The 22864-nt window shown below is 46.0% G+C and overlaps 3 protein-coding genes across 5 annotated transcripts in view; 2 read left to right on the forward strand and 1 right to left on the reverse strand.

Annotated features, from left to right (window-relative positions):
• The window catches only part of phip (pleckstrin homology domain interacting protein), a 37715-nt gene extending 24655 nt beyond the window's left edge, over positions 1–13060 (forward strand). For both annotated transcript variants that reach the window (XM_035522305.1, XM_035522306.1), the window contains exons 25-39: positions 361–468; positions 676–800; positions 1402–1484; positions 1651–1762; positions 5638–5699; positions 6022–6177; positions 6546–6666; positions 6980–7105; positions 7932–8004; positions 8174–8230; positions 8656–8811; positions 8932–9084; positions 9172–9332; positions 9484–9881; positions 10015–13060. In XM_035522305.1, the coding sequence (XP_035378198.1) occupies positions 361–468; positions 676–800; positions 1402–1484; positions 1651–1762; positions 5638–5699; positions 6022–6177; positions 6546–6666; positions 6980–7105; positions 7932–8004; positions 8174–8230; positions 8656–8811; positions 8932–9084; positions 9172–9332; positions 9484–9881; positions 10015–10712 (2589 nt within the window). In that variant the 3' untranslated portion in view covers positions 10713–13060. The remainder of the gene's footprint in view (positions 1–360; positions 469–675; positions 801–1401; positions 1485–1650; positions 1763–5637; positions 5700–6021; positions 6178–6545; positions 6667–6979; positions 7106–7931; positions 8005–8173; positions 8231–8655; positions 8812–8931; positions 9085–9171; positions 9333–9483; positions 9882–10014) is intronic.
• A 176-nt stretch (positions 13061–13236) lies between these two features.
• si:dkey-261l7.2 lies at positions 13237–17214 on the forward strand. 2 transcript variants are annotated; one of them, XM_035522241.1, is made up of 7 exons: positions 13237–13539; positions 13756–13902; positions 13985–14074; positions 14349–14443; positions 16010–16173; positions 16289–16405; positions 16524–17214. In XM_035522241.1, exons 2-7 carry the CDS (start codon positions 13778–13780, stop codon positions 16617–16619), a joined length of 687 nt encoding a protein of 228 aa, XP_035378134.1. In that variant the 5' UTR covers positions 13237–13539; positions 13756–13777; the 3' UTR covers positions 16620–17214. The 2 variants fall into 2 exon arrangements, with proteins under 2 accessions (XP_035378134.1, XP_035378135.1); XM_035522242.1 differs by lacking the exon at positions 13985–14074.
• A 99-nt stretch (positions 17215–17313) lies between these two features.
• irak1bp1 (interleukin-1 receptor-associated kinase 1 binding protein 1) lies at positions 17314–19474 on the reverse strand. The gene is made up of 4 exons (XM_027009452.2): positions 19181–19474; positions 19044–19109; positions 18821–18951; positions 17314–18091 (listed from the first exon to the last, which is right to left on the reverse strand). Exons 1-4 carry the CDS (start codon positions 19472–19474, stop codon positions 17839–17841), a joined length of 744 nt encoding a protein of 247 aa, XP_026865253.2. The 3' UTR covers positions 17314–17838.
• Positions 19475–22864: the final 3390 nt, after the last annotated feature.

Genomic DNA, 22864 nt, shown 5'->3' on the forward strand with positions numbered 1-22864 from the left:
AGGTGTATTACTTGTTACCATGCTAACGGCTCACACACACCTGTGCAGGTGTATTACTTGTTATCATGCTAACGGCTCACACACACCTGTGCAGGTGTATTACTTGTTACCATGCTAACGGCTCACACACCTGTGCAGGTGTATTACTTGTTACCATGCTAACGGCTCACACACCTGTGCAGGTGTATTACTTGTTACCATGCTAACGGCTCACACACGCGTGTGCAGGTGTATTACTTGTTACCATGCTAATGGCTCACACACCTGTGCAGGTGTATTACTTGTTACCATGCTAACGGCTCACACGCGTGTGCAGGTGTATTACTTGTTACCATGCTAACGGCTCACACACCTGTGCAGGTGTATTACTTCCGGCAAGGCCATGAGGCATACGTGGAGATGGCCAAAAAAAACAAGATCTACAGCATCAACCCTAAGAAGCAGCCGTGGCATAAGATGGAGTTGCGGGTAAGTGACTCTCCGCCCTGCAGAGTGATGTAGGATGGAGTACTCCACCCACAGCACAGGGACGAGATAATGATGGATTTAAAATAAATCATTAATGTGACATGAATTTATTATTATAACTTAGTTCCACTGGCATCTCAGGAAAGAGATGGTTGAAGATGAGTAAGCATTTTGACTTTTGACATTTTGTGTGTGTGTGTATGTCAGGAGCAGGAACTGATGAAGATCGTAGGTATTAAGTATGAGGTGGGCTTGCCTACTCTGTGCTGTCTGAAGCTGGCCTTCCTGGACCCAGACACGGGCAAGCTGACTGGAGGCTCCTTCTCTATGAAGTAAGCAGGGACAGAGAGGCGGGGTCTCAGGGGGGTCACCTCTGATGTGCATTTAGACACAGAGAGGCGGAGTCTCGGGGCTCCTCCTCATGGCTCTGACAGGTGTTTATAAACAGCAGAGAGGCGGGGTCTCGGGGGGTCACCTCTGATGTGCGTTTAGAGACAGAGAGGTGGGGTCTCGGGGCTCCTCCTCATGGCTCTGACAGGTGTTTATAAACAGCAGAGAGGTGGGGTCTCGGGGCTCCTCCTCATGGCTCTGACAGGTGTTTATAAACAGCAGAGAGACGGGGTCTCGGGGCTCCTCCTCATGGCTCTGACAGGTGTTTATAAACAGCAGAGAGGCGGGGTCTCGGGGCTCCTCCTCATGGCTCTGACAGGTGTTTATAAACAGCAGAGAGGTGGGATCTCAGGGGGGGGTCACCTCTGATGTGCGTTTAGAGACAGAGAGGCGGGGTCTCGGGGCTCCTCCTCATGGCTCTGACAGGTGTTTATAAACAGCAGAGAGGCGGGGTCTCGGGGCTCATCCTTGTGACTCTGACATGCATCCTCTGGGCTTTTGAGGAACGTTAGAAGAAGCTCATCTCTTGTTCTGGTGCCGTAGATACCATGACATGCCCGATGTCATCGACTTCCTGGTTCTCCGTCAGCAGTTTGACAATGCAAGGCAGCGACAGTGGATGATTGGTCAGTACCGTGTGTACGTGCGAGTGTGTGGGCGTGCGTAAATGTGATTTTGTGTGTGTGTGTGTGTGTGTGTGTGTGTGTGTGTGTGTGTGTGTGTGTGTGCGTGTGTGTGCGTGTGTGTGCGCATACGTGTCCAAACACAAGCTGACTATATGATGTCATTCAGGTGATCGCTTCCGCTCCGTGATCGATGATGCCTGGTGGTTTGGTACAATCGAGAGTCAAGAACCGTACCAAGCAGAGTATCCTGACAGCCTCTTCCTGTGCTACAACGTTTGGTCAGTGCGCCGAGCGCACACACACACACACACACACACACACACACACACACACACACACACACTCACAGAGTACATACAGTGTATCCATGGAAATGTGTATTCCCACCAGCTATAGCTGTGTCTAGAAGCGTGTACATATACATGTGTGTCTGTAGTACATGGGACCAGTCATGAGACCATGAATGCATGATTGGTTTTGAATATCATTAGGGGTGGGGCCTGTGTTGTGAGTTCTCATGTCCATACGAGGTGCTCCGGTTCTACGGGTTTTTTGTAAATGAGAAAAAGTCATCATGTTTCCCTAAATTGCACTGTCACATATCTGTGGTATCTGATACATTTCTCCTCCGTTTTTCTCCAAGATATCACTGGATCATTTGAATGATGAGGTCATTAGAGAGTCAAAAAATGACATTTGCTGCTAGTCAGCTACAGCGCATTATAAGACAAGCAGACTTTTATTAATGTGGTTTTCTCACTTGTAGTTTTTTAAGCTTTTTGAACTTCATTTGTGTATGGTCAGCTTCCATCCGTCTTAGTCATCTAGAGTGATTTTGTAGGTAAAATAGGATACAACGCAGTTAGCTGGTCTTTTCTCCTGATACTCGCGGACACGACACCTTACTCGTCGGTTCATGGCTCGCTCTGACGAGTCCTGAAAGCTGTGTGATCAGACTGGAGGTGGCGTTCAGCTCTGTTACCACTCTGATCATCCTTGATAAAGACCAACACATTACAGAGCACTGGGTCCTGCCTCAGATAACCTACTGGTGCCACAGTCACATTCCTATTTCCACTAAACAGTATCAGAATTCAGATTCCAGTGACATTTTGAGGGAAAAGTGTGCAAGACAAATCATTGGATTTTAAACGTGTTTATCACAAAGCACTGTAGAGGTCTGCGAGGAATTAGTGCCCTGCACAGCATTGGCTGTGCTGCTGGGATAGCCCCCCCCCATGCTGCTGGGATAGCCCCCCCCATGCTGCTGGGATAGCCCCCCCCATGCTGCTGGGATAGCCCCCCCATGACCCTGAATTGGATTAAGAGTTTAGAAGATGAATATAGAGTCGTTTTTTAAATGCCATTCTTTATTTCCACAGAGAAGAACCCTTTAGACATGTAGTTTCTAATGTGGGTAATGCCATCAACTGCAGGATGATGCATGACTTCAGTGGTCTGTTGTACTCTGAACTTTAAATCTTCTGCCATTATTGAATGTCAGTAGTACATGCAAGACTCGAGTTTCATTGCCAGATGCACAATAAACCAGCAAAACATTCCATCCGTCCCAGTTAAGAAAATAATTAATATAAAATCTGTAAATGTAAAAAAGATGCAGGAAATAAGATAAAGGAATAAAAGAATAAAAGTGCGTAGAAGTTCTGACGTGGGCTGTATTCAGCACTGTTACATGTAAAGTGCTCACTGAAGTACAGTTGATGACTAAAACCAGAAATCTGCATTATAGTGGCATGAAGTATGCAAATTGAAGTCCAGAGTTCAGTGGCAAATCGTGTGAGTGTGTGTGTGAGTGTGTGTGTGTGTGTGAGTGTGTGTGTGTGTGTGTGAGTGTGTGTGTGTGTGTGAGTGTGTGTGTGTGTGTGTGTGTGTGAGTGAGTGAGTGAGTGTGAGTGTGAGTGAGTGTGTGTGTGAGTGAGTGAGTGTGTGTGAGTGAGTGTGTGTGAGTGAGTGTGTGTGAGTGAGTGTGTGTGAGAGAGAGTGTGTGTGTGTGTTTGAGCTCATACCACAATTGGGCAGATAGAGTTCTTGTGTCAGTGGTGGTTGTTCACAAGTCTGATGGCCTGTGCATAGAAGCTCCTCAGTCTAGAGGTCCTTGATTTCACACTTGTACCTGATTGGACGAGTGTAAAGAGAGTGTGAAGGAGTGTGTTCGAGATGATGTTGGGTGTCCATGATCGTGATGATGTATATGTCCGTGATGATGTTGTGCGTGTCCGTCATCATGTTGCATGTGTCCGTGATGATGCTGAGCGTGTCCGTGATGATGTTGCGTCTGTCCCTGATTGCTGTGGCGCCGTGCGCATAGTTCTGGCACCTCCCATCTATACGCTGTGTCATCGTCTCCACTGGTCAGTTCAAGGACAGTGTCATCAGCAAATTTGATGGTGTTGGTGTTGGTCTGCGAGGCAGTGCAGTCGTACATGAAGAGTGTGTGTGGGACTAAGCAGATAGGGGGGTTTCCAAGGTTACGGTTTGTGTGCTGGACGTATGGTTGTCGATTGTGGCATCCCCAGCTGCAGAGGGTAGCTGACAGTCTGAGAATGTGGAGCTTCCCAGTCAGTTTAGGTGCTATGATGACTGCCGGGCTGTAGTCCATGAACAGTGTTTTACATAACTGTCCTTGGTCTCCAAATGCCAGAGGCCTGTGTGGTTGGCAGTGTTCATCGCATCCTCCGTGGACACGTTCTGGTATTCAAACAGAATAAAGTGGTCTGTGCACTATGAAATGGAATTAAAAATAAGGTTTTGCCTGATTATACACTTTGTATCGACAGTACAACTCTCAATTTTAATGATTACCTAACTTATAGAAGTAGGGGCAGACAAAATCTTAACTTTACTGTTGTCTTTCCAAAGGTTACAAAAAATATATTAAATATACAGTATATTATTTATTGTTATACTTTACATACATTATATAGACTGTATTATTTTTATTAGCATATTTAATGTTGCCTATAATAAATATAAAAATAATTATAAATAATTTATAAAACATCTCAAACACAGTCTTGCCCACGCCTGGTGTTGCTCTCTCCCTGGACTCGACTGCTAGAGTCTTGGTCTTAAGTCGTATTTGATGTGTGCTGGCCTGGTCTTGACTCAGACTCAGTTTTCGTTATGTTGACTACTATTCTAAAGGAAGTATGCCAAAGATTGCCACTACTAGCAATCTATTTATAGGTATGTGTAAGTTGCACCCAAACGAAAGTGGAATTAATTTGATCACAGATTTTTCTTTAAATTTCATTGGCATATATTACCTATGGAATGATAGATGTGTCAAATTGTAACCTTTAAATTTTATTATAACTTGTAATCTTTGTTAAAGATTTGTCCACTGGCTATGTCCCTGTAATTTATTCTGTGCTCTGTGTTGAGATAAAGTGCACGTCGCTTGGAGGGGAACTGGGAACTGTGGGACTGGCTAATAAATCCTTCTCCCTCCCAGTGCCAGTGGTGGTTATTAAATGCCAAGTAACGTAAACATGAGCACCAGTATTAACTGTGTACATCCTACTTCGGGTATCATGTACTGGTGTTGACGGTAACCATGATAACGAGTCGGGCTGAAGTCCCCTTGTGCTAAATACACGCGCAACCCTGTTGCCGTGAAGATTTGATACATTGATGCTGTCTGTCCACCTCACTAAACATCACAGAACGCAAATCCAAAGTCCAGGAAAAATGAGCAGTCCAGAGGTTTTGATCTGTAGTAGTAGAGTAGGGCAATAGTATGGGAACGTGTACAAATCATAAACCAGTCAGTTTGAGGCTGATTTGAAATTTTCAGCTTTTTCCAAGATGAACAGATTCACAACTGTTTAACACTTTTCTCAACCCTTTGCTTTACCATAGCCATAAACCTACATTTAGTCCTAGACCAAGCCCTGATCCAGACGTCACTCTGCCCTCAGCATTAAGACAAGCACACAGGAATCAGGGCAGGTGTGAGTTGTTGTGAAGGCTACTTAGTCGTGCTTACAGTAGCTCCTACCTGGGTAATTAGTTGGTACAACTCTGAGCCCTGACTGAGTTAGTCATCGTTACTGTGTCAGATTACAGTAAATTACATCAGCTTGATAGTGTGTGTGTGTGTCTGCCTTTGTGTGTATTTGTGTTTTTTCAGCTGGGATAATGGAGATACAGAAAAGATGAGCCCATGGGACATGGAAGAAATCCCCAATGAAGGTGACGTACACTGACACACACCCACACACACACACCCACACACCACATCCATATGCTCAGATATAACACTGTTACACATGCACATTAAGTATAATATACACCTCTTTGGCTCACCACACACACACACACACACAGCCATGTACAGTAATCGTGCCTTTTGTTCAGTTTTATGGATTGCTTGGTGAGTGAATGGAACTCTGTTGTCATGGTAATGGCTGTTCGATTAAGGCTATCTGTTGTCTGTTAGACAAGCATTCTCTTAGTGATACAGCCATGTGTGTGCTGGGGTTTTCATCATCTGTCTCTACCCTGCGCCCTGTAGCCGTGTTTCCGGATGAGCTTGGCCAGAGTGTACCCCTCACTGAGGAGGAGCAGAAAGCTCTGCTCTACCGCCCCCTGGAGGGAGAATGGGGCTCGTGCACGCGGGACGAGGAGTGCCAACGCATAATGAATGGCATTGACCAGCTCGCCACGCTAGGTATGAGGTCACACTGAAGTTATTATCTTTCTTAATCTCACACAGCTAATCTGGGTCCACTGAGTTGATGTCATCATTAAGTGCCAGTGAGTTGTGGTGAAGTCCCCCTTTGTTGTGATGAGTCATGGTAAACCTGCTTTCTGTCATGCTGAGTCATGGTGAATGTCTCCCTGTCGTGCTGAGTCATGGTGAACGTTCTCCCTGTTGTGCCAAGTCGCGGTGAACTTCTCCCTGTTGTGCCAAGTTGTGGTGAATGTTCTCCCTGTCGTGCTGAGTCGTGGTGAACGCCTTCTCCCTGTCGTGCTGAGTCGTGGTGAACCTTCTCCCTGTCGTGCTGAGTCGTGGTGAACCCCCTTCTCCATCCTCAGATGTGGCGGCTCCCTTTGCTGTACCTGTGGACCTGCAGGCGTACCCCACATACTGCACTGTGGTGGCATACATCACCGACCTGAGCACCATACGGAGCAGGCTGGAGTATCGCTTCTACAGGTCAGCACACACACACACACACACACACACACACACACACACACACACTTACCTGCAAACACACTGTCAAGTGGCTACTGTTGAATTAACTCATTCACTCCTAACTCATTCACTATGGCTACTGTTGGATTAACTCCTTCACCAGAGTTCTTCTGGGCCACTGTGTTTGCATAACTTCAGTTATAAGCCTTAATTCACATTCTTGCATAAAGTGAGGTTGTCTTCTTGAGCTTCTAGGTGTGTAGGTGCAGCTCAGTGACAGGGTGTGTGTGCTGAGTGTGTGCACACTCATTTGTGTGTATGGCGTCGGCAGGCGAATGTCATCTCTGATGTGGGAGGTTCGCTACATTGAACATAACGCACAGACCTTTAACGAGCCGGGAACCTTCATCGTCAAAACAGCCAAGTTCGTGTCGGACCTCCTGCTGCAGTTCATCAAGTAAGTGTCCAGGATCAGGAAGGAGAAGCAGTTAAGAATTATACCTAAAATTATAACTTAGTATTAAAATTAGTTTAAACTCACACAACATTAATTGCCAGTGCCAGCAGGCGCACCTGTTTTTCACTGACAGCAGATCTCTGTTTGATACATCATACTGGGCACCTACTGAAAGTCCTCAGCCTTACGGTGGCCTTCAGTTTCAGAAAGAACCTGTGTTTGCCTAAAAGAAATGAGAACTGGCCTTGAACCAACCTGTCCGCAATTCCTGGCTTTTGTATTCTGATTCTGAAATCAGGCTGCTCTGAGCTGTGGGGCGTGTGCTTGCGTTCCAGCCCAGATGGCAGGTGGGCTCTCTCGTCAGCAGGCAGACCCACTCACTGCTGCTTTCATGTGGAAAATCGCTGGCCTGCAGCTTCCCACTTTTTGGAGCACTTTTACAGGCAATGAAATAGTCACCTTTTATTTGACATGCCTGACGTTCAGTTCAAGTTCGGCAAGTGGGCTTTTACCAATCCTCGAAATTCTCCCAAATATAGGAAAGTGTAGGTATTTTATCGTGATTCCTGAGTTTGACTCTAAATGATTTCGCCTGTTTTTAACTGATTTGCATTTCTGACTTGGTCTGACCTGTGGACTGTTGGTGCTGATATGGTTGTTCTGTTTTATGTGGGAAACCTGTGTGTTTGACTCCATGATTAGCGCTCTTATGGGAGAGATGACACTCTCAGTGTTGTTTACAAAAATGCGATGCCAGCAAATCTTTATCCAGAAATGTTACTCATTAATGAATTGGTCTTATGTTTATTTTTTGTGCTTTTAACAGAGACCAAAGTTGCAGTGATATTATTCCACTGTACAACAGTATGAAAAAGACAGCTTTCTCAGACTCGAGTGATGTAAGTACACATACACACACACACACACACAAAAAAAAAAAACATGCTTGCACAGACATGTACACATACACATTAGTATTAACCACCTCATATCAGAAGGCTTTCCTGGAATGTCTTGAATGATGGAGTGATATGAGTGGTTTTTCTGCTGCTTTCTGTGGAAATACAGGATGAAGAGGAAGACGAGGAGACCGAGACGCCAGGGACATCAAAGTGCAGTAAGAAGGTGAGACTGCCTGGTACTGTCCATGTGGCTGGTCCTGGGATGAATTTGCCTCACGTTTTTGTCTTTCTCCAGTGACTGCTTTGTTATATAATTCAATGTTCAAGCTTCGATGAAACAGAATGAAGGGGTATTTAATTCAAAAACTTATCATGACTTCTTATAGAAATGTGGCCTTCTAGAGTTTGATTTTGACACAGCGTTCACACCTCGTGGTCTCGCAGAACGTGGGTTCCCCCTTTGGAACACCACGGTCCGTGTGAAGCTGATGAAGAACAATACTGTGCAGACTAAGAGAGGCTTCAGTTTGAAGATGGCCAAGCACGCAGTGGTTCCTTAGCAACAGGGCATACCTCGCTCTGGGCCGGGCTCTCCAGGCTGCTTTGAGTCTGGATTTTTGAGACCAATGGTCTGTTTTTCCTGATCAGGGAAAGCAGCAGCCCATCCTGAGAAATCTGAGGAATAAGGCTGCATCAGGAGACCCCCAGGCCTGGAGGGGCCGCTGTAGGGAGCTGCTGGAGCTCATTTTCCAGTGTGAGGACTCCGAGCCTTTTCGACAACCTGTGGATCTGGTGGATTACCCGGTAATACATGCAAAACAAAAAGAAAAACATACTAAGAGAAGAAAATGATGAAAAGCCCTAAGGCTTGTTCATTATCACCTGGCTTTGAATTTTTTCTGAACTAGATTTTCTGCGTTTTAGGATTACCTGGACATAGTGGAAACACCCATGGACTTTGGGACAGTCCTGACTGCTCTCCTGGCTGGCGAGTATGAGTCCCCCATGGACTTGTGCAAGGACGTGCGGCTCATCTTCAGCAATTCCAAAGCCTACACACCCAGCAAGAAGTCCAGGGTACGAGGTGGACTGAGACAGCTCGCTGATGTCCTCCATCCTCCCTTAACAGTCCCTGCCTCACCCGTCTCATGTGTGTCTCTATAGATCTACAGTATGAGTCTGCGCCTGTCTGCCCTGTTTGAAGAGCATGTCAGCTCAATTCTGGCGGACTTCAAAGCAGCTCAGAGCCTGCAGTCAGAGCGACTGACCCGACAAACCATGAAGAGGAGGAGGAGAAGCTCCTCCCCGTCCAGCTCCGCCTCCAGGTACAGAGAGCTATGAAAACCCAGAGAGTGTTTACGTATAGAATATGGCCTGTATACTGGCAATGTAACATACATAAAAGGTTGAGTCCGTGTCGGCTCCACCAACATGGAATCAGCTGCTAAAGCTCTGATCTGTCTTCCTGCTCCACAGCCCTGAGAGGAAGAGGCGTGTCTCCTCTCGTGCTCCTCCCAGCACTGACCCAGCAGCTCCGCCCACCCCAGCGGGCCCGTCCCGCCCACCGTTCTTGAGACAGACGCTTCCGCATATCAATGGAAAAGCAGAGCCCTCCGTCGCCACTGGACGCACTCGTAGCTCCGCCCGTTTTGGAACTCAGCCCACAGACCCGCCCCCTCCACAGTCATCTCTGTCACCTGTCCCCACCCACAGCAAGGGGGTTGAGCCCTCTTCCAGGATCCTTCGAGCTCAGAATTCTCACCCAACTCCGAGCATCTCAAAGGAAACCGAGAATTCCACCGTTTCCCATGGTAACGACGGAGGAGGTAGAGAGTCGAGGCGGAAACTTCGTTCTCCCATTAAACATACATCAGGTTTGGAATGGTGATATCGTAACGTTTATTTGTTATTGTTTACTGTGTGGCCAGGGGACATTTTGGGGACAGAGGGAATTGGTTGGGTGTGTTATTCAGACTCTTTAATTTGTTTACTGTGTTTTTCTGTCAGGTCCCGTGGATTCTCCCCTGCCCCCGAACAACGTTCATCTGAATGGCCATAGTGGTCAGGTGACTTTGCGTGTGGTAAAAAGGGGGCGGGGCAGACCCAGATTAGATTCCCAAGTAAGGACAGCAGAGGAGGCTGAACCACCACCCTTGCCCCGCCCCCCTGGCAAGAAGCGAGGCCGGAAAAGCAAAAAAGAGCTGGAGGCTTTACGAATGAATTCCACCAATGAGGATGAGCTACACCAGTCCACAGGTGATGAGGGTGGGGCTTCATCCACCGCACAGGACAGTAGCCTATCAGACTCAGGAGTGGGCCTTCCAGAACAACCCAGAAGACGTGGGAGACCCCGATTAGTCAGGACAACAGATCAAGCTCCTCCTACGCAAGCCCCCTCCAGTCCTAAAACCCTGAGGAGAAGCAGCCGCCGCGGCAACGAACAGGCCACGCCTCCAGCCCCAGATCCGGCACGGAGAGATGAGCCAGAGCTGGATGGTGCAGAGTCGGGAGGGGATGGGAGCTCCAAGGGCCCAATGAGAACACGTAACCAGGGCCGAAGGACAGCGTTCTACAACGAGGAAGACTCTGAGGAAGAGCAGAGACAGCTCCTGTTCGAGGACGCCTCCATCACCTTCGGCACGTCCAGCAAAGGCAGAGTCCGCAAGCTCACAGAGAAGGCCAAAGCAAACCTGATTGGCTGGTAACCATGCCAACGTGCCGGTCCTTTGTGACGCCATCCCATGTTTCTGCCCCGCTGCTGACCCATGGTGCACTGGGGCGACACCATTCCTGCTGCTATATGTCTGTTTGAGTTTATCCGAATCTTTGATTCTGACTCTGATTTGAAGCTGACTCTGAATCTTGGATTCTCTTCAGCGACTCTGTACTTCAGGGCTTCTGTCCTTTAAACAGTCGCTGGCCTCCCAAAGCCCTAACCCTAGACGCTCTCCCTTGGGTAAAACCGCATATGCAGTTAAACGTGCATTTACCATGTCTTCAGCTACGTGTGCACTGTTTGAAGGCCAGTGAGTCGCAGTCCTTCAGTCAGACAAATGTCCCCATTTCTTTTCTTGCATCACACATGCATCATCGTGTTTTTACACAGTAGTAGTTGCTAATGGCAACAAATCAAACTATTCTTCAGAATACGGTTTTTAACAAAGTGTTCCCCAACTGTGTGCGCGTGAACATTTGTGTGCATGAGGGTGGGTGTGTGTGCGTGTGTATAGAGTTTATGAGTAGACTATTTGGTGGTTATGCAATGATGGACCTTTTAAACTGTTCCTTTTGTCTTTAAATCTTTAAATAAGTCAAAGAAAGAAATAATGGCTGGGTTAGCATGTTTTATATGATTAGCAATACCTTGTGCCTTTTGATCATTTAAATACATACAATGTTATTTCTTTGTACTCCACACTGTGTAGTATTTGTGTGTGTGTGTGTGTGTTGAATGTTTTACTGCTATTGATTTATCCAGAACACATTGTGTCTTTTATCTGTTGCCGAGATATAGACTGGTAAGTACTATGTCTCTCTGTTTGTGTGTGCGTTTGTGTGTGCGTGCGTTTGTGTGCGTGCGTTTGTGTGTGTGCGTTTGCGCGTGTGTGCGCGTGTGTGTGCGCGTTTGTGTGTGTGTGTGCAGGTGGTGTAAACGGGAGAGAGTGACAAAGGTGACCTCATTATGTTGGGGGGGTGTGAGGCATAGAATTGTGACATTAGGTATAGAAACACTCTTATGCCTTGAGCTCCTGTTGTGGCACTGAAGAAAAATTAACCTGCACCACACAACACACACACACACACACACACACACACACACACGAACACAGAGTTACGAGAGCTATGTTCTTGTCCACACTGTTTTCTGTCCTGTATCTTGGGATTGGTCTTGTATTCAGCGAGGCTGTACTAGGGTTGATGGGCAGAAGGGGAAGTCTTCCCTGTGTATTATGACGGAACGAAACACTTCTGAAAGCGCATATTCCTTTCCTGCTGGCTCCAACTCTGGACACGGTGTGATTCTCTCCTTCCCCACTGGAGAGCGCCAGTGCTCGCTTCTGATGCCCTGGCTATTCATTCAGATCCCACAGAGGAGAGTGGAAAGATGTCTTTCTGTATGTGGATCTGCTTGTGTGCCTTGGATTATTATTTGTGTGTGTGTGTGTGTGTGTGTGTGTGTGTGTGTGTGTGTGTGTGTAATGGGGAAATGGGAAAAGATTACAGACTACAGATTACAGACTCAGTTTAATCCAGGTACTACATGCCGAATGCTTAATGAACAGTGGTGGAAACTAAATCTCCATGAGGTATTCATGGCGCCTGGTTTAACTGATGCTTTGCATTTATTATTTTGGAGTTGTCATTATATATATATATATAATGACAAAATGTATATATTTATATATCATAAATTTTTTACTTTTTTTTTTCCTATGGTCTTGCTCATTGTCAGTAATTGTGGTCTGGTCAGAACCTGATGCCATGGTACTGATTTAGCCCATAGCTTTAAACCTGGTTCGGTGAACCAAAGGGGGTGTGTGTGTGTGAGAGTGTGTGAGAGTGTGTGAGTGAGAGAGAGTTCGTAGTGTATGGCTGTATGAATTGTCTGTGCATGCATGCCATTAATACTCTTTAAATTGTGTGGGTGTGTGTCCTGGCGTTTATCTCATTAAGATGATTTTATAATCACTTGCAAAATGAAATCTTATTATCTCTGAATTATGACCCTTACTCACCGTACTCCTACCGGCACAGGAAGTGACGTCACACTGACACTGATTAATGGGTCACGAGGCGAAAGTAAGGCAGACTGCACGCGCGCTCTGTTTACTGCCCCGTAAGTCTTGAGCGCGCTCTCGTTTAGGGTCTGGGCTTTCCCTCGCCAGTTCTACATGCCTGGCCCGAGGGATCTTTCTATGTTAGTTTGTATACTTTTATATAAAGAAGAGTAAATGCAAAAAATCCCATTAAAATAGAATGTACACGTAGTTAGTACTGTTGTCAGTAGTTAGTTCATACTGATATTTTAATGAAATAAACAGTTGTGTTTCCACATGCTGCCTTGTCTGCTCTCACTGGGATTAGAATGCAAAACACTTAGCGGACAACAGCGCCCTCTTCTGATCCGTCGCAACCGCACGCGGTAAACATATCCGCGTGCTGCATCCGTCTGACGTGGCGGAGCGAGAGTCGCACACATCTACCTCATCGTGGGGCAAGGCTATTGGTCACGCGCAGTTTAGCTGTTTGTACATTAGTGCAGGTGTCAAACTGAAACTTCATGTAAATGTAAAGCCTCGTTTTAGAAAATACTCCCTTAACGCGTGACAGGGTTTGACTGCTTTGTTGCATTCAAATCCGGTTCCTTGAAGATATTTGCGCGCTCCTGTAATAGTTTAGAATAGTCTTAACACTCCTGCACCTGTCAGCAGGTAAGACAGGCCGGAACTCAGTACTGCAAACGCGAAATAAAACGTGCGCGAAAATCCAGGTGTTCAGAGCTGCGGTTTAAAACCGTGCGCAAGGTCTTGAGTAAGTAATTTTTATATCTTTAGTAAATTCTTAAGTATTAAGTGGCGCGCCCTTGCGTTGTAAGTTATGAACTTCATTCAATTACGTTTTAATTTCCATCTGTTGGGGAAAAAAAGGGGGGGGGGGTAGTTTACTTGAGCGCGTTTTGTTCTTGTGTGTTGAGCGCATTTTACACGTGCACCAGAGAATGACTTAGTTTTACTATGTTTGCTGTAGCTCGAGCACCAGGTGAACCACAATGCCACAAATCACGGCGATGGCCATGCTACAGCTCGCGCTGCTGCTTTCCGCACTGCCCGCACAGTATCTGATCTCCAAGTGGACCAGCGGCAACGCAGCTCAACGAAGCCTCGCCACGCAGGGGTACGACATGGCGCACACACACACATCGAGGGAGAGAGCGAATGACTATAAAACAGCGTGTATTATTTCATATATTATTCAGAATCCTGGACGCGTGGACAGACGCTAGGAAAACGTACCTAAATATAACTGCTTGGGTAGACTGGCTTAGTTCTTGGATGCCCAGTGTACCGTAAGTCAAAACTGGAAATGTAACATTTGTGTTTAATGTCCGCTTTTAAGACGTTTAAATGATCAGAGAGGGACCTCTGGCTGTTTATTTGAAAGCTTGTTACTCACTTGGAGATCTAGAGTCTGCAGTCTGCTTTACATGAAATATCACTCTTGTGCTATGAGAAACAGTAAAAAAAAAATAACTGAATATAAATCTGAAGCGACCTGTTTCTCTGGAAACTCTGAGTGCTTCATTACAGTGATGTATAATATTCAAGCTTTTACATGCATAGAGTCTTCGGAGCGGAGGAGGCGTTCGAGCACGCGCTTGAAGAGTCCCTCGCGCTGGACCTGCTGATGCAGAGTAACGACCAGGGCTACTTCGGAGGTGAGAGGCGTTTAGCTGTCACGTAAATGCTGAAACATGCCCTGCGATAGCAAACCACGAATAACTGTTTCACTACTATCAACATAACACGAAAACGAAAAATTACCCCCCCCAAAAAAATAAAAATACTGTAGTCATGAGAAGCTCAGTTACAGTTTAGGACCTAAATTGTGAGCAAGTAAGCAAGTTCCATTAAGATATTAACATGTAATCCAGCAGTTCTGCTGAGGACTAGAACTGTGATTATACAGTTTGAGCTAAAAAGCTGTCATAAGACTCTAGACGAAACCCACGAGCCTCTCTGAATGCCTCCTGCATTACATATGGCACCAGGGTTGCTTCTTCACCCATTTGTTTTTCCAGGACTGAGCACCAGGCCGTGAATCAGGCCTCAGCTTTCCAGGAGGCCAGAATCTTGGAATGGCAAATATTAAAGATGTGTGCCACGCTCGTCAGACAGCGAGGCAGGGAAATCTCAGGCTCCTGCAGCGATTGAGGTCGCAAGTGGTAAAGCCCAGTGGCCTTTAGCTAGTGAATTTTGCAGAAAGTGCTTAGGCTACAGTGGGTTGCTGCTTGTAGCCTTAGGCTCAGAAGCCGCACCCGTACCCTCACACACACTCGCGTGAGTCGCACCCGTACCCTCACACACTCGCGTGAGCTGCACCCTTACCCTCACACACACTCACCTGGACACCATTTACAGTATCTAGCAGATGTCCCTGTCCAGGGTGACTTACAGAGGTGCTTTGTATTCTGTCAAACACAATGACAGTTGATAGGCCAGTGTTAAGAAGACTTTCAAGCTAAAATTCTGGCCAGAGTTTAAAAGAAGACAGTAAAAGATTTTACATGCATATTTAAGTGCTAAAGTGACTCAGTGAAGAGGTGAGTCTTCAGTCTTTGTTTGAAGACAGTCAGTGGAAGTTAATTTCACCAATGGGTGCCAGGACAGAGAAGAGTCACGCTGCAGGCCTTTTTTGTGTCCTTAAGGATGGTGAGACAAATCTTGCTGTACTAGAGTCTCGAAGGCAGTGTGGTGCAGAACGGGGTTTGATTAGAGTTTACAGGTATGTGTGGTATAGAACATATTCAGATGCTGTTCAGAAACGTGAAGGTGTGACACAGCCTGGTGCTGTGGGAAAACAACCTGGAATTCTAGAAATAAAAACACTATTCAGCAGAGATGTTGTGCAGGCATTAGAGATCTCCCTATCACATGGGCTGTCGTATGACAGTCTGCGGAGCTCCATGAACCTGTATGAATGCACGAGGACGTTACATCTGCAGCGAGGGTCCTGCATCTGTGGACCAACCCTAACCCTTCAGACAGAGCAGCTGTCTGGACAGGTTTGGCTCATCTCGCTCAGCTGGCAGTGACATTTGTGGAACTGGAATAGCAAGTTTCACACGTGTTCCAATAATCATTTGTTTACTCTCTGAGTGAAGGAAAGACAAGCCAGCTCAGTGTCAGCTTTACATTCCAGTACAGCTACTGTTTGAATGATTAACATGCCAAGATCAACTGCAGCAAGAAGCTAAACTTTACTGCGTGTGTTTTGTGTGTAGCATCTGAGGAAAAACGAAGCCCCAGGCCAGAGTATGTGCTGCACCGGGTCGGTGATGTCGTGTTGGAGAGGCAGAATCGCGTGGTGGGCGTGATCGTGGGCTGGGATGCAGGGCTACGAGCCCCACCGGAGTGGCTCAAGAGAAAAAAATTCACGGAGTCAGAGGTCTCTGCAGCACACATGCATGTGCACGCACGCACACACACACACAGATATTTCTGTTGAGGACACTTAAGATTCTTTAATTATGTTGTGTGTGTGTGTGTGTGTGTGTGTGTAGATAAAAAGACTGGAAGACACCCCTCACTACAGAATTCTGTTCAGTGGACCTGACCCGTCCTCCTTATTGATCGGATACCTGCCACAGACTGTAATACATCTTTTTGATGGATACAAGGTACAGAAGAACTCATTTTTACGCCTGTCTCTCATACACACATACTTTTATACTGTAAATACAAATCAGCAGTGGATGTGTGTGTGTGTGTGTGTGTGTGTGTGTGTGTGTGTTACAGCCAGACATACCCACTCTGGGTCAGTACTTCTCACACTTTGATGGGAAAAGGTTTGTGATGCAGGGCTGGCTGAAGGACCTCTACCCTGACGACTAAGCGTGCAGAAGTGCGGAGGTGCGGTGAGGAGAGACACCGAGGTGCATCAGGACCAAACCCCAAGTACTCTCACAGTAAATGCACGGACACCGTCCTCGACAGCGGACACGCGGCGGCACTCTGCTCTTGCTCCTTTGAAATCCCCTCTCCCTTTAACACACCTTGCTCTGGCTCGTGCGCATGGCCGCGGGGGACGGTGCTGGCGGACCAGAACCACAGCAGGGACCTGCTTCTACAGTAGCCAGTGTGAGGGGTTTAAAATACGACAGACTTGCCTTGGGACCACTGGAAATGATGATAAAGCGCTGAAAGAGTGACTGTCGCAGGAAAGACAGGAGCATCAAATGTCAAATGAAGAACAAGAGCATTTTTTTTTTTTTTCCTTTTTAAAATATTTTGTTATTTCATTACCTGTGCTGGTCAAACACACTGGTCTGGCTAAATGTAATTCTTGCCATGAAAGTTCATGGGATCTGTGTGTTTTACAACAGTATTATGTTTTTACTGGCTTTTAAGACAACAGTGTTCTAGGACAATATCCTAAAGATAAATATTGCCTTCAAGATAGATTAAACGGAAAAACTTGTTGAGCTTTTCAGTGCCTCTCAGAGAGGATGTTAACTATGCGTATGTGCTGTATATGTAACTAATGCAATGATTTCTATTTTTGCACCATTGTGTGTAAGAGGGCTGTATTCACACTAGAGGAGATGAAGGGGTAGTGCTTATATTTGCTCAGAGGGCATGAGAAACAGGCCTGGATGGTGTCTGCTATGTCAAAGCTCATAACGGCTCAGGGAAAAGCAGAAGGCCTTTCAGTGGATAAGGTCCCCTAAAGCTTGTCCCTCTTTAGCTCCCTGTGCCTGCTGCCAGGTTTGGATGCAGAGCACCACGTTATGTACACTCAGCTACCACTTTAATAGAAACAGCAAAGTATTAGAAAACAACTTGTAGGTGTAGACATAGAAATGATATCCCAGTTTTGACAAGTGGAATCTGTGTTGGCCCAGTGTGAGGTCCCAGTGTTGGTTGGATAGTTTTGAGCGGCAGACCACAAACCTGGCACTTAACACAGATGACCAGTTTTTCACATACATTCGGGTACACTGAGTAGTGAGAAATAATCTGTAATAATGTTCTAACCTCCTTAATTGGACTAAAAAAAAAAAAAAATCTGTAATCCTTTGGCAGCAGGAGGCTTGCATCACGAGTGTGGTCTTTATAACTTCTTGGTACTATTCTTAGGCTGCAGTTCAAATATCACACACACACATGAAGAGGCACAGACTAGTGTCTGGCCCGCCTTCTGCTGTAGCTTGAGGGGGAGGGCAGGGCCTTCTTGGCCACACCCCCATTCCTGAGACTCCTCCTCCCGGACCAGTAGGGGCTGTCCTAGAGCCTGTCCTAGAATGCTACAGATATCGTTTGCTTTGAGGCGGGCAGTCTCCACAGCTTCAGCACACACGTGTCTTCTGCAGAAAGCACCACATCAGTATGTGATAAAGCTCTTCATACAGTAGTTTTTGTACTCAAGAAGCTTAAATGTGAATGTTCCACTTTCCACCATCCACCACCTTTCCCTCCGTGCTCTCATGGTTTAATTTTGTACATATTGTCTTACAATCAGATCATCTTAATTAAAGAATCTAACAAAGGCATCTGAAAAAAAAAATTCAAAACGAATTCAAAGATCATAAAATTTGATTTATTTATTTTTTTTGCAAACCACTGAGCGTAAGGGGGCTTTATTCACACTAGAGGAGATGGAGTAGTGCTCATATTTGCTCAGAGGGGATGAGAAGCAGGCCTGGCTACTGGCCCCGAGCCTGCAGCATGACCTGTTATTGTCTGTATTGTCAAAACTCAATGGCACGAGGAAAGCAGACGGGCTGCAAAACCAACTGCGCATGCGCGTAAACTAACCAAGAACTATCGGAGCCTAGTTAAAACGTATTCTAGCTTCTAACTAAAATAAACCCGCGGACGAGACAAAGTTCTTTAAGCAATGTCGCCTTTGCTTTTCACTAGTCGCTCTAGTTATCAGTTTATGGAGAAATACACTAGCCAGGAACTCTTCAGAAACATGTAATATTCTCCAAAACGTACGTGTAATACACGATTATTACAAGAGCATCGGGGAGGTTGGAGGGAAGATGTGGGGTTGCTGACAGTATTTGGAGTTTGTAAAACACACACATTACCTTAACAGATTGAGGCACTGTGAACTGTGTTCAAAACGGGGCTCGCCGACACACACACTTCTGTCCAACTTCTCGATGAGCACCGAGCGCACACGTTGCATCTTCTCAAAGTCTGAAAACACCACGCTCACCTAACCGAATACATCCACCAAATAAATACCGAATAAGTACCACACTGCTTGCACTAAGTCTGCAGACGCAGGGTGAGCAGACATGGCCTCACCTCCGTCTGCATGCTGTACAGGTCCCCTTCTCTTCGGACGTGCTTCCTCACAGCCGTGTCCTCCTCCTGCGCGAGACACAGCGCTGCTCTGAATGTTGCAAACGAGCACGAGACAACAGGAGTGGGGACCAACGCACCTGAACTCCGTGCTGTCGCATCGTCTGCAGGATATAGTCCAACCTGCGAGTTACACTGTTGGTCACGTCGTTGACCGAGTCCTTGGTGCTTCGGACAGAGACGGTCACAGCGGCGCGGTCCGGTGGAGAGGACAGCTCCGCGCGGCCTCGTACGTGGACCTGTCTCGCGTGGCTCCGCGCCTCTGGAGATGGCACGCTCATTACCCCAGCGACACCGCACTCGTTTTCGTCCCCGCACATGTCGCCGGTAGCCGGTAGGAGAGACGCGAAAACGCAGCCTGGACTGGACGCCATGCTGGTAAACTGACGAGTCACTACGGTAACGTGACGGGAAATGTCCCGGTGTAGTTCCACGTCTCAGCCGTTAGAGGGGATCAGAGATCAATAAACGTTTCGCTTATCCAGAGTGTTCACATGACCGATCACATTGTTAGTCAACAAGTGCAGAAAAGATCATTTCTAAAATTCACGCCCAATAGTGTGTCACTGGGCACTTACTTTTCGTATATTAAGAGATCTCATCAAATCGTTACTAATAAACAACGTTGGATGCTAAATCGAAGGTTAAATCATAACTAAGAACTAAAGTCTAGGTCAGGGTCAAAGATTGTCAGGTATTCCGTGGTTCTGCGTCATGTCGCCTACCTTTCCAGGTATTTCCATTCCTAAATTAGCCTAACTAAATACGTTTCTGTTCATTTTTCTGTTCTATTAAAATACGACAGGCATGTGTACATTTTTACAGTTTATATACATATTCTCAACTGTACTCCCTGTGTTGCTCCAATGTGTCGAGCAGAATAACAGCTTTTTAACGGTCGCTATTATTTGTCCAGTTAAAACCGCCGCCTGGGACTACAGGGTCGATGTAGATGTAGGTGATGTAGATGTATGTAGACGTGGTTGCTGTTGATGTAGTTGATGTAGATGTAATTGATGTAGATGTAGATGTAGATGTATCTAGATGTGGTTGGTGGACTGGTCGGTAGGTCGGAGGCGCGTTTCTGCAGACGCTGTTTGTTTGCATCCCCCTGTGCATTAAACTGCGAAACCGTCTTTCTAATCTCGGTCTGCACACGCGGAGGCCCTGTTTGTTGATATTGTCTTGGGTTTCGCATATTTCCATGTTGGCTTTCTGAAACTGTATATCTGAGGATGTGCTTTTGCCAAGATCTGTGCAGTGGGCTTTTATTTGCTTAGCCATGTGGGCTCGGACTTTGGACTGATGCCATTCTACTGAAGGAGCGGATATTTTATTTTAATTTACCAGAGAACGAGCCCACCGTTGTGGAGTCCGCAGGTATTAAAATCCACTTCTAACGAACGATGCGAGCTCGAGATAGTCGGAGCGCAAAGGCGTGCGGCCGTTGCAACAAAAGACTCTCATGTGTTTTTATTCTCCATGTGTCTGGATCTGTTAGATGTGATGAGAGAGAAGGAAAAAGGATTTAGGATTGAGTTCAGATTGACCTCTGTTGCCCTTTACAAGGAGTCTAATACGCTAGTATTTTATTTTGAATGGATGAAGTGATGTATTAAAACACATCTTCAGGCTTAATAGCCTGTTAAAGTAAGTTGCATATGCTGCATATTTGGATGGTAAGTATGTTTTGTTTTATGTCACATTTCTATATTTCATTTCTTTTTTTACAAAGTCAACTTAGGCAACAGTTCAGTTATGTTAGATCAAATCAGTTTGACACTGTAAATGTTTTCGGGTACTTTAATAGTCCTGAGATCATTATGGCTTAAGGTCATGGAAGTTTTTGTGTTTTCTTGAGCTGTCCACCTGTGTGCAGTCACCTGACCCCTCTGTCCACCTGACCTCTCTCCCCTGCTGTGATTGGCAGCAGTTGGTCTGAGCACTTAATGCAGACTCTGGGCCCTGGGAAATGGAGAGTGGATTCTTCATTTCTCTGGACATGGTTAAATAGATAAACAGGAGGGGATAGGCCTTGCCTGCAGGCATTTTGTGTGTGTGTGTGTGTGTGTGTGTGTGTGTGTGTGTGTGTGTGTGTGTGTGTGTGTGTGTGCGTTCCTGTGTGTCATCCCTAACTGTGTCAGATTAGATCAAAGACATTTTGTGCATTTCTGTGTATATTTGTGCATGTGTGTGCATGCAAGTGTGTTTGGTGGGGACATGTGATTAACTGTTAGATTATAACAAGATTTCCAGTTGCTTCCTGAGGTCAAAATTATGGTTGTGTAGGTGTGGTATTATTTATTTGAAACACGGAGAGCCTTGAGGATCTAAACACTTTTTTTTATTAAAGTAGTGCATGTTGGGAGTAACTGTAGCTAAACATGCAGGGGAAGAACGTGTGTGTCATAATGCGTCTCCTTTTCTCTCTGGTTTCCAGCCATCCATGGGGCATCCCAAGGTTCACTTAGACCAGTCAACACGAGGAATGTTCCACAAAGTGAAAACGAAAAATTCAAATTCTGTCCAGTGACTTGCTCCATCTCTTCCTCTATCACCAGGTCTGATGATGGCAAACATTTAAACCCTCAAACAGAACTGCTACTGCAGCACGACACACACAGTCACCTTTAACTTTCAGCTTTGATAAAAGATGTTGAACGAAGTGTCATTTAGAATGCCTCAGGCAGTCTATATTCACACACTGTACTTTTGCAGTTGGCGTGTAAAGAAATGATCAGGTGTGGTCTTGAGCCATTCCTGTTCATCGTGATGTCACCGTCAGGCTTTTTTGTGTTGACTGTGTTTGTTTATGGACTGATGAAGATGAGAGAAATGCTGGATTGTTATTATAATACCAGGAGTGTATCGGCTGAACTGTCCACGTGTGTTTAAACACCTCACCTGCAGCCTCTCCCCTTCAACAGAGTCATAAAAACCGGTGAAGAAGGATCATTTCTTTTTATGGACACGTTTAAACTTCTTGGCTCTGACTTACTGAGTAGTAACTGAGAAGGAGGTAATGCATGTTTCCAGCACACCTGATAACTTCAGATCTTTTGATATTTTTTTTTGCACTGTTTTAGATTTACGAGCCTTCCACTTAATTATGACCTTTTCCACTTTAGCACATTTGGGCTTGCACACGTGGCGGTGATCTCATCCTGGAGCTCACTGAGGGGAGTGCAGCTTAGCGTGGCACTGCTGGGTAAACTGGGCGGCTCATGGGCAGCATGTTTAGTGTGTTCAGCTTCCTCAGAGTAGATGTGTAGTGTTTAAGGCTCAGTGCTTAGCAGAGCAGCGATTCAAACTTGGGGACACTACCAACATCTCTTTAGCAAAGCTTTAAAATCGCTCCACATTGTCAGTGTCATTTCACAAACATCGCAGTGTTTAAAAGAGGCAGCACAGTTTTGTCTTGATGTACATCCTCTATGCTCATTACCACATAGTATCGTGTTCTTTCTCTCGCTTGCTTGTTCTCTGTGTGTATGTGTGTATTTAAGGGCTGCTTGGATTTCAGAGCTCTATTAAAAGTTCAAAGCTCCAGTTTACTGCTGTAACAAGAGATACTCCTGCTCCAAACACGCTTGGCTAATGAGGAAAGGCTGCACTTTTCCTTCTCCTCTGTGAATAAAGGTGTTTTTAAGGGTGGTGGTGTCACTTCCCTGTTTCTCTTGCTAATCTGTTAATGCATTTAATTATGCACTTCCTCTGTTCTCCTGAAGGGGGCGCTTCAGTTGAAACCCCTCCCTCTCTATTCT

Source organism: Electrophorus electricus, chromosome 24 (genome assembly GCF_013358815.1).
Source record: "Electrophorus electricus isolate fEleEle1 chromosome 24, fEleEle1.pri, whole genome shotgun sequence".
NCBI lineage: Eukaryota > Metazoa > Chordata > Actinopteri > Gymnotiformes > Gymnotidae > Electrophorus > Electrophorus electricus.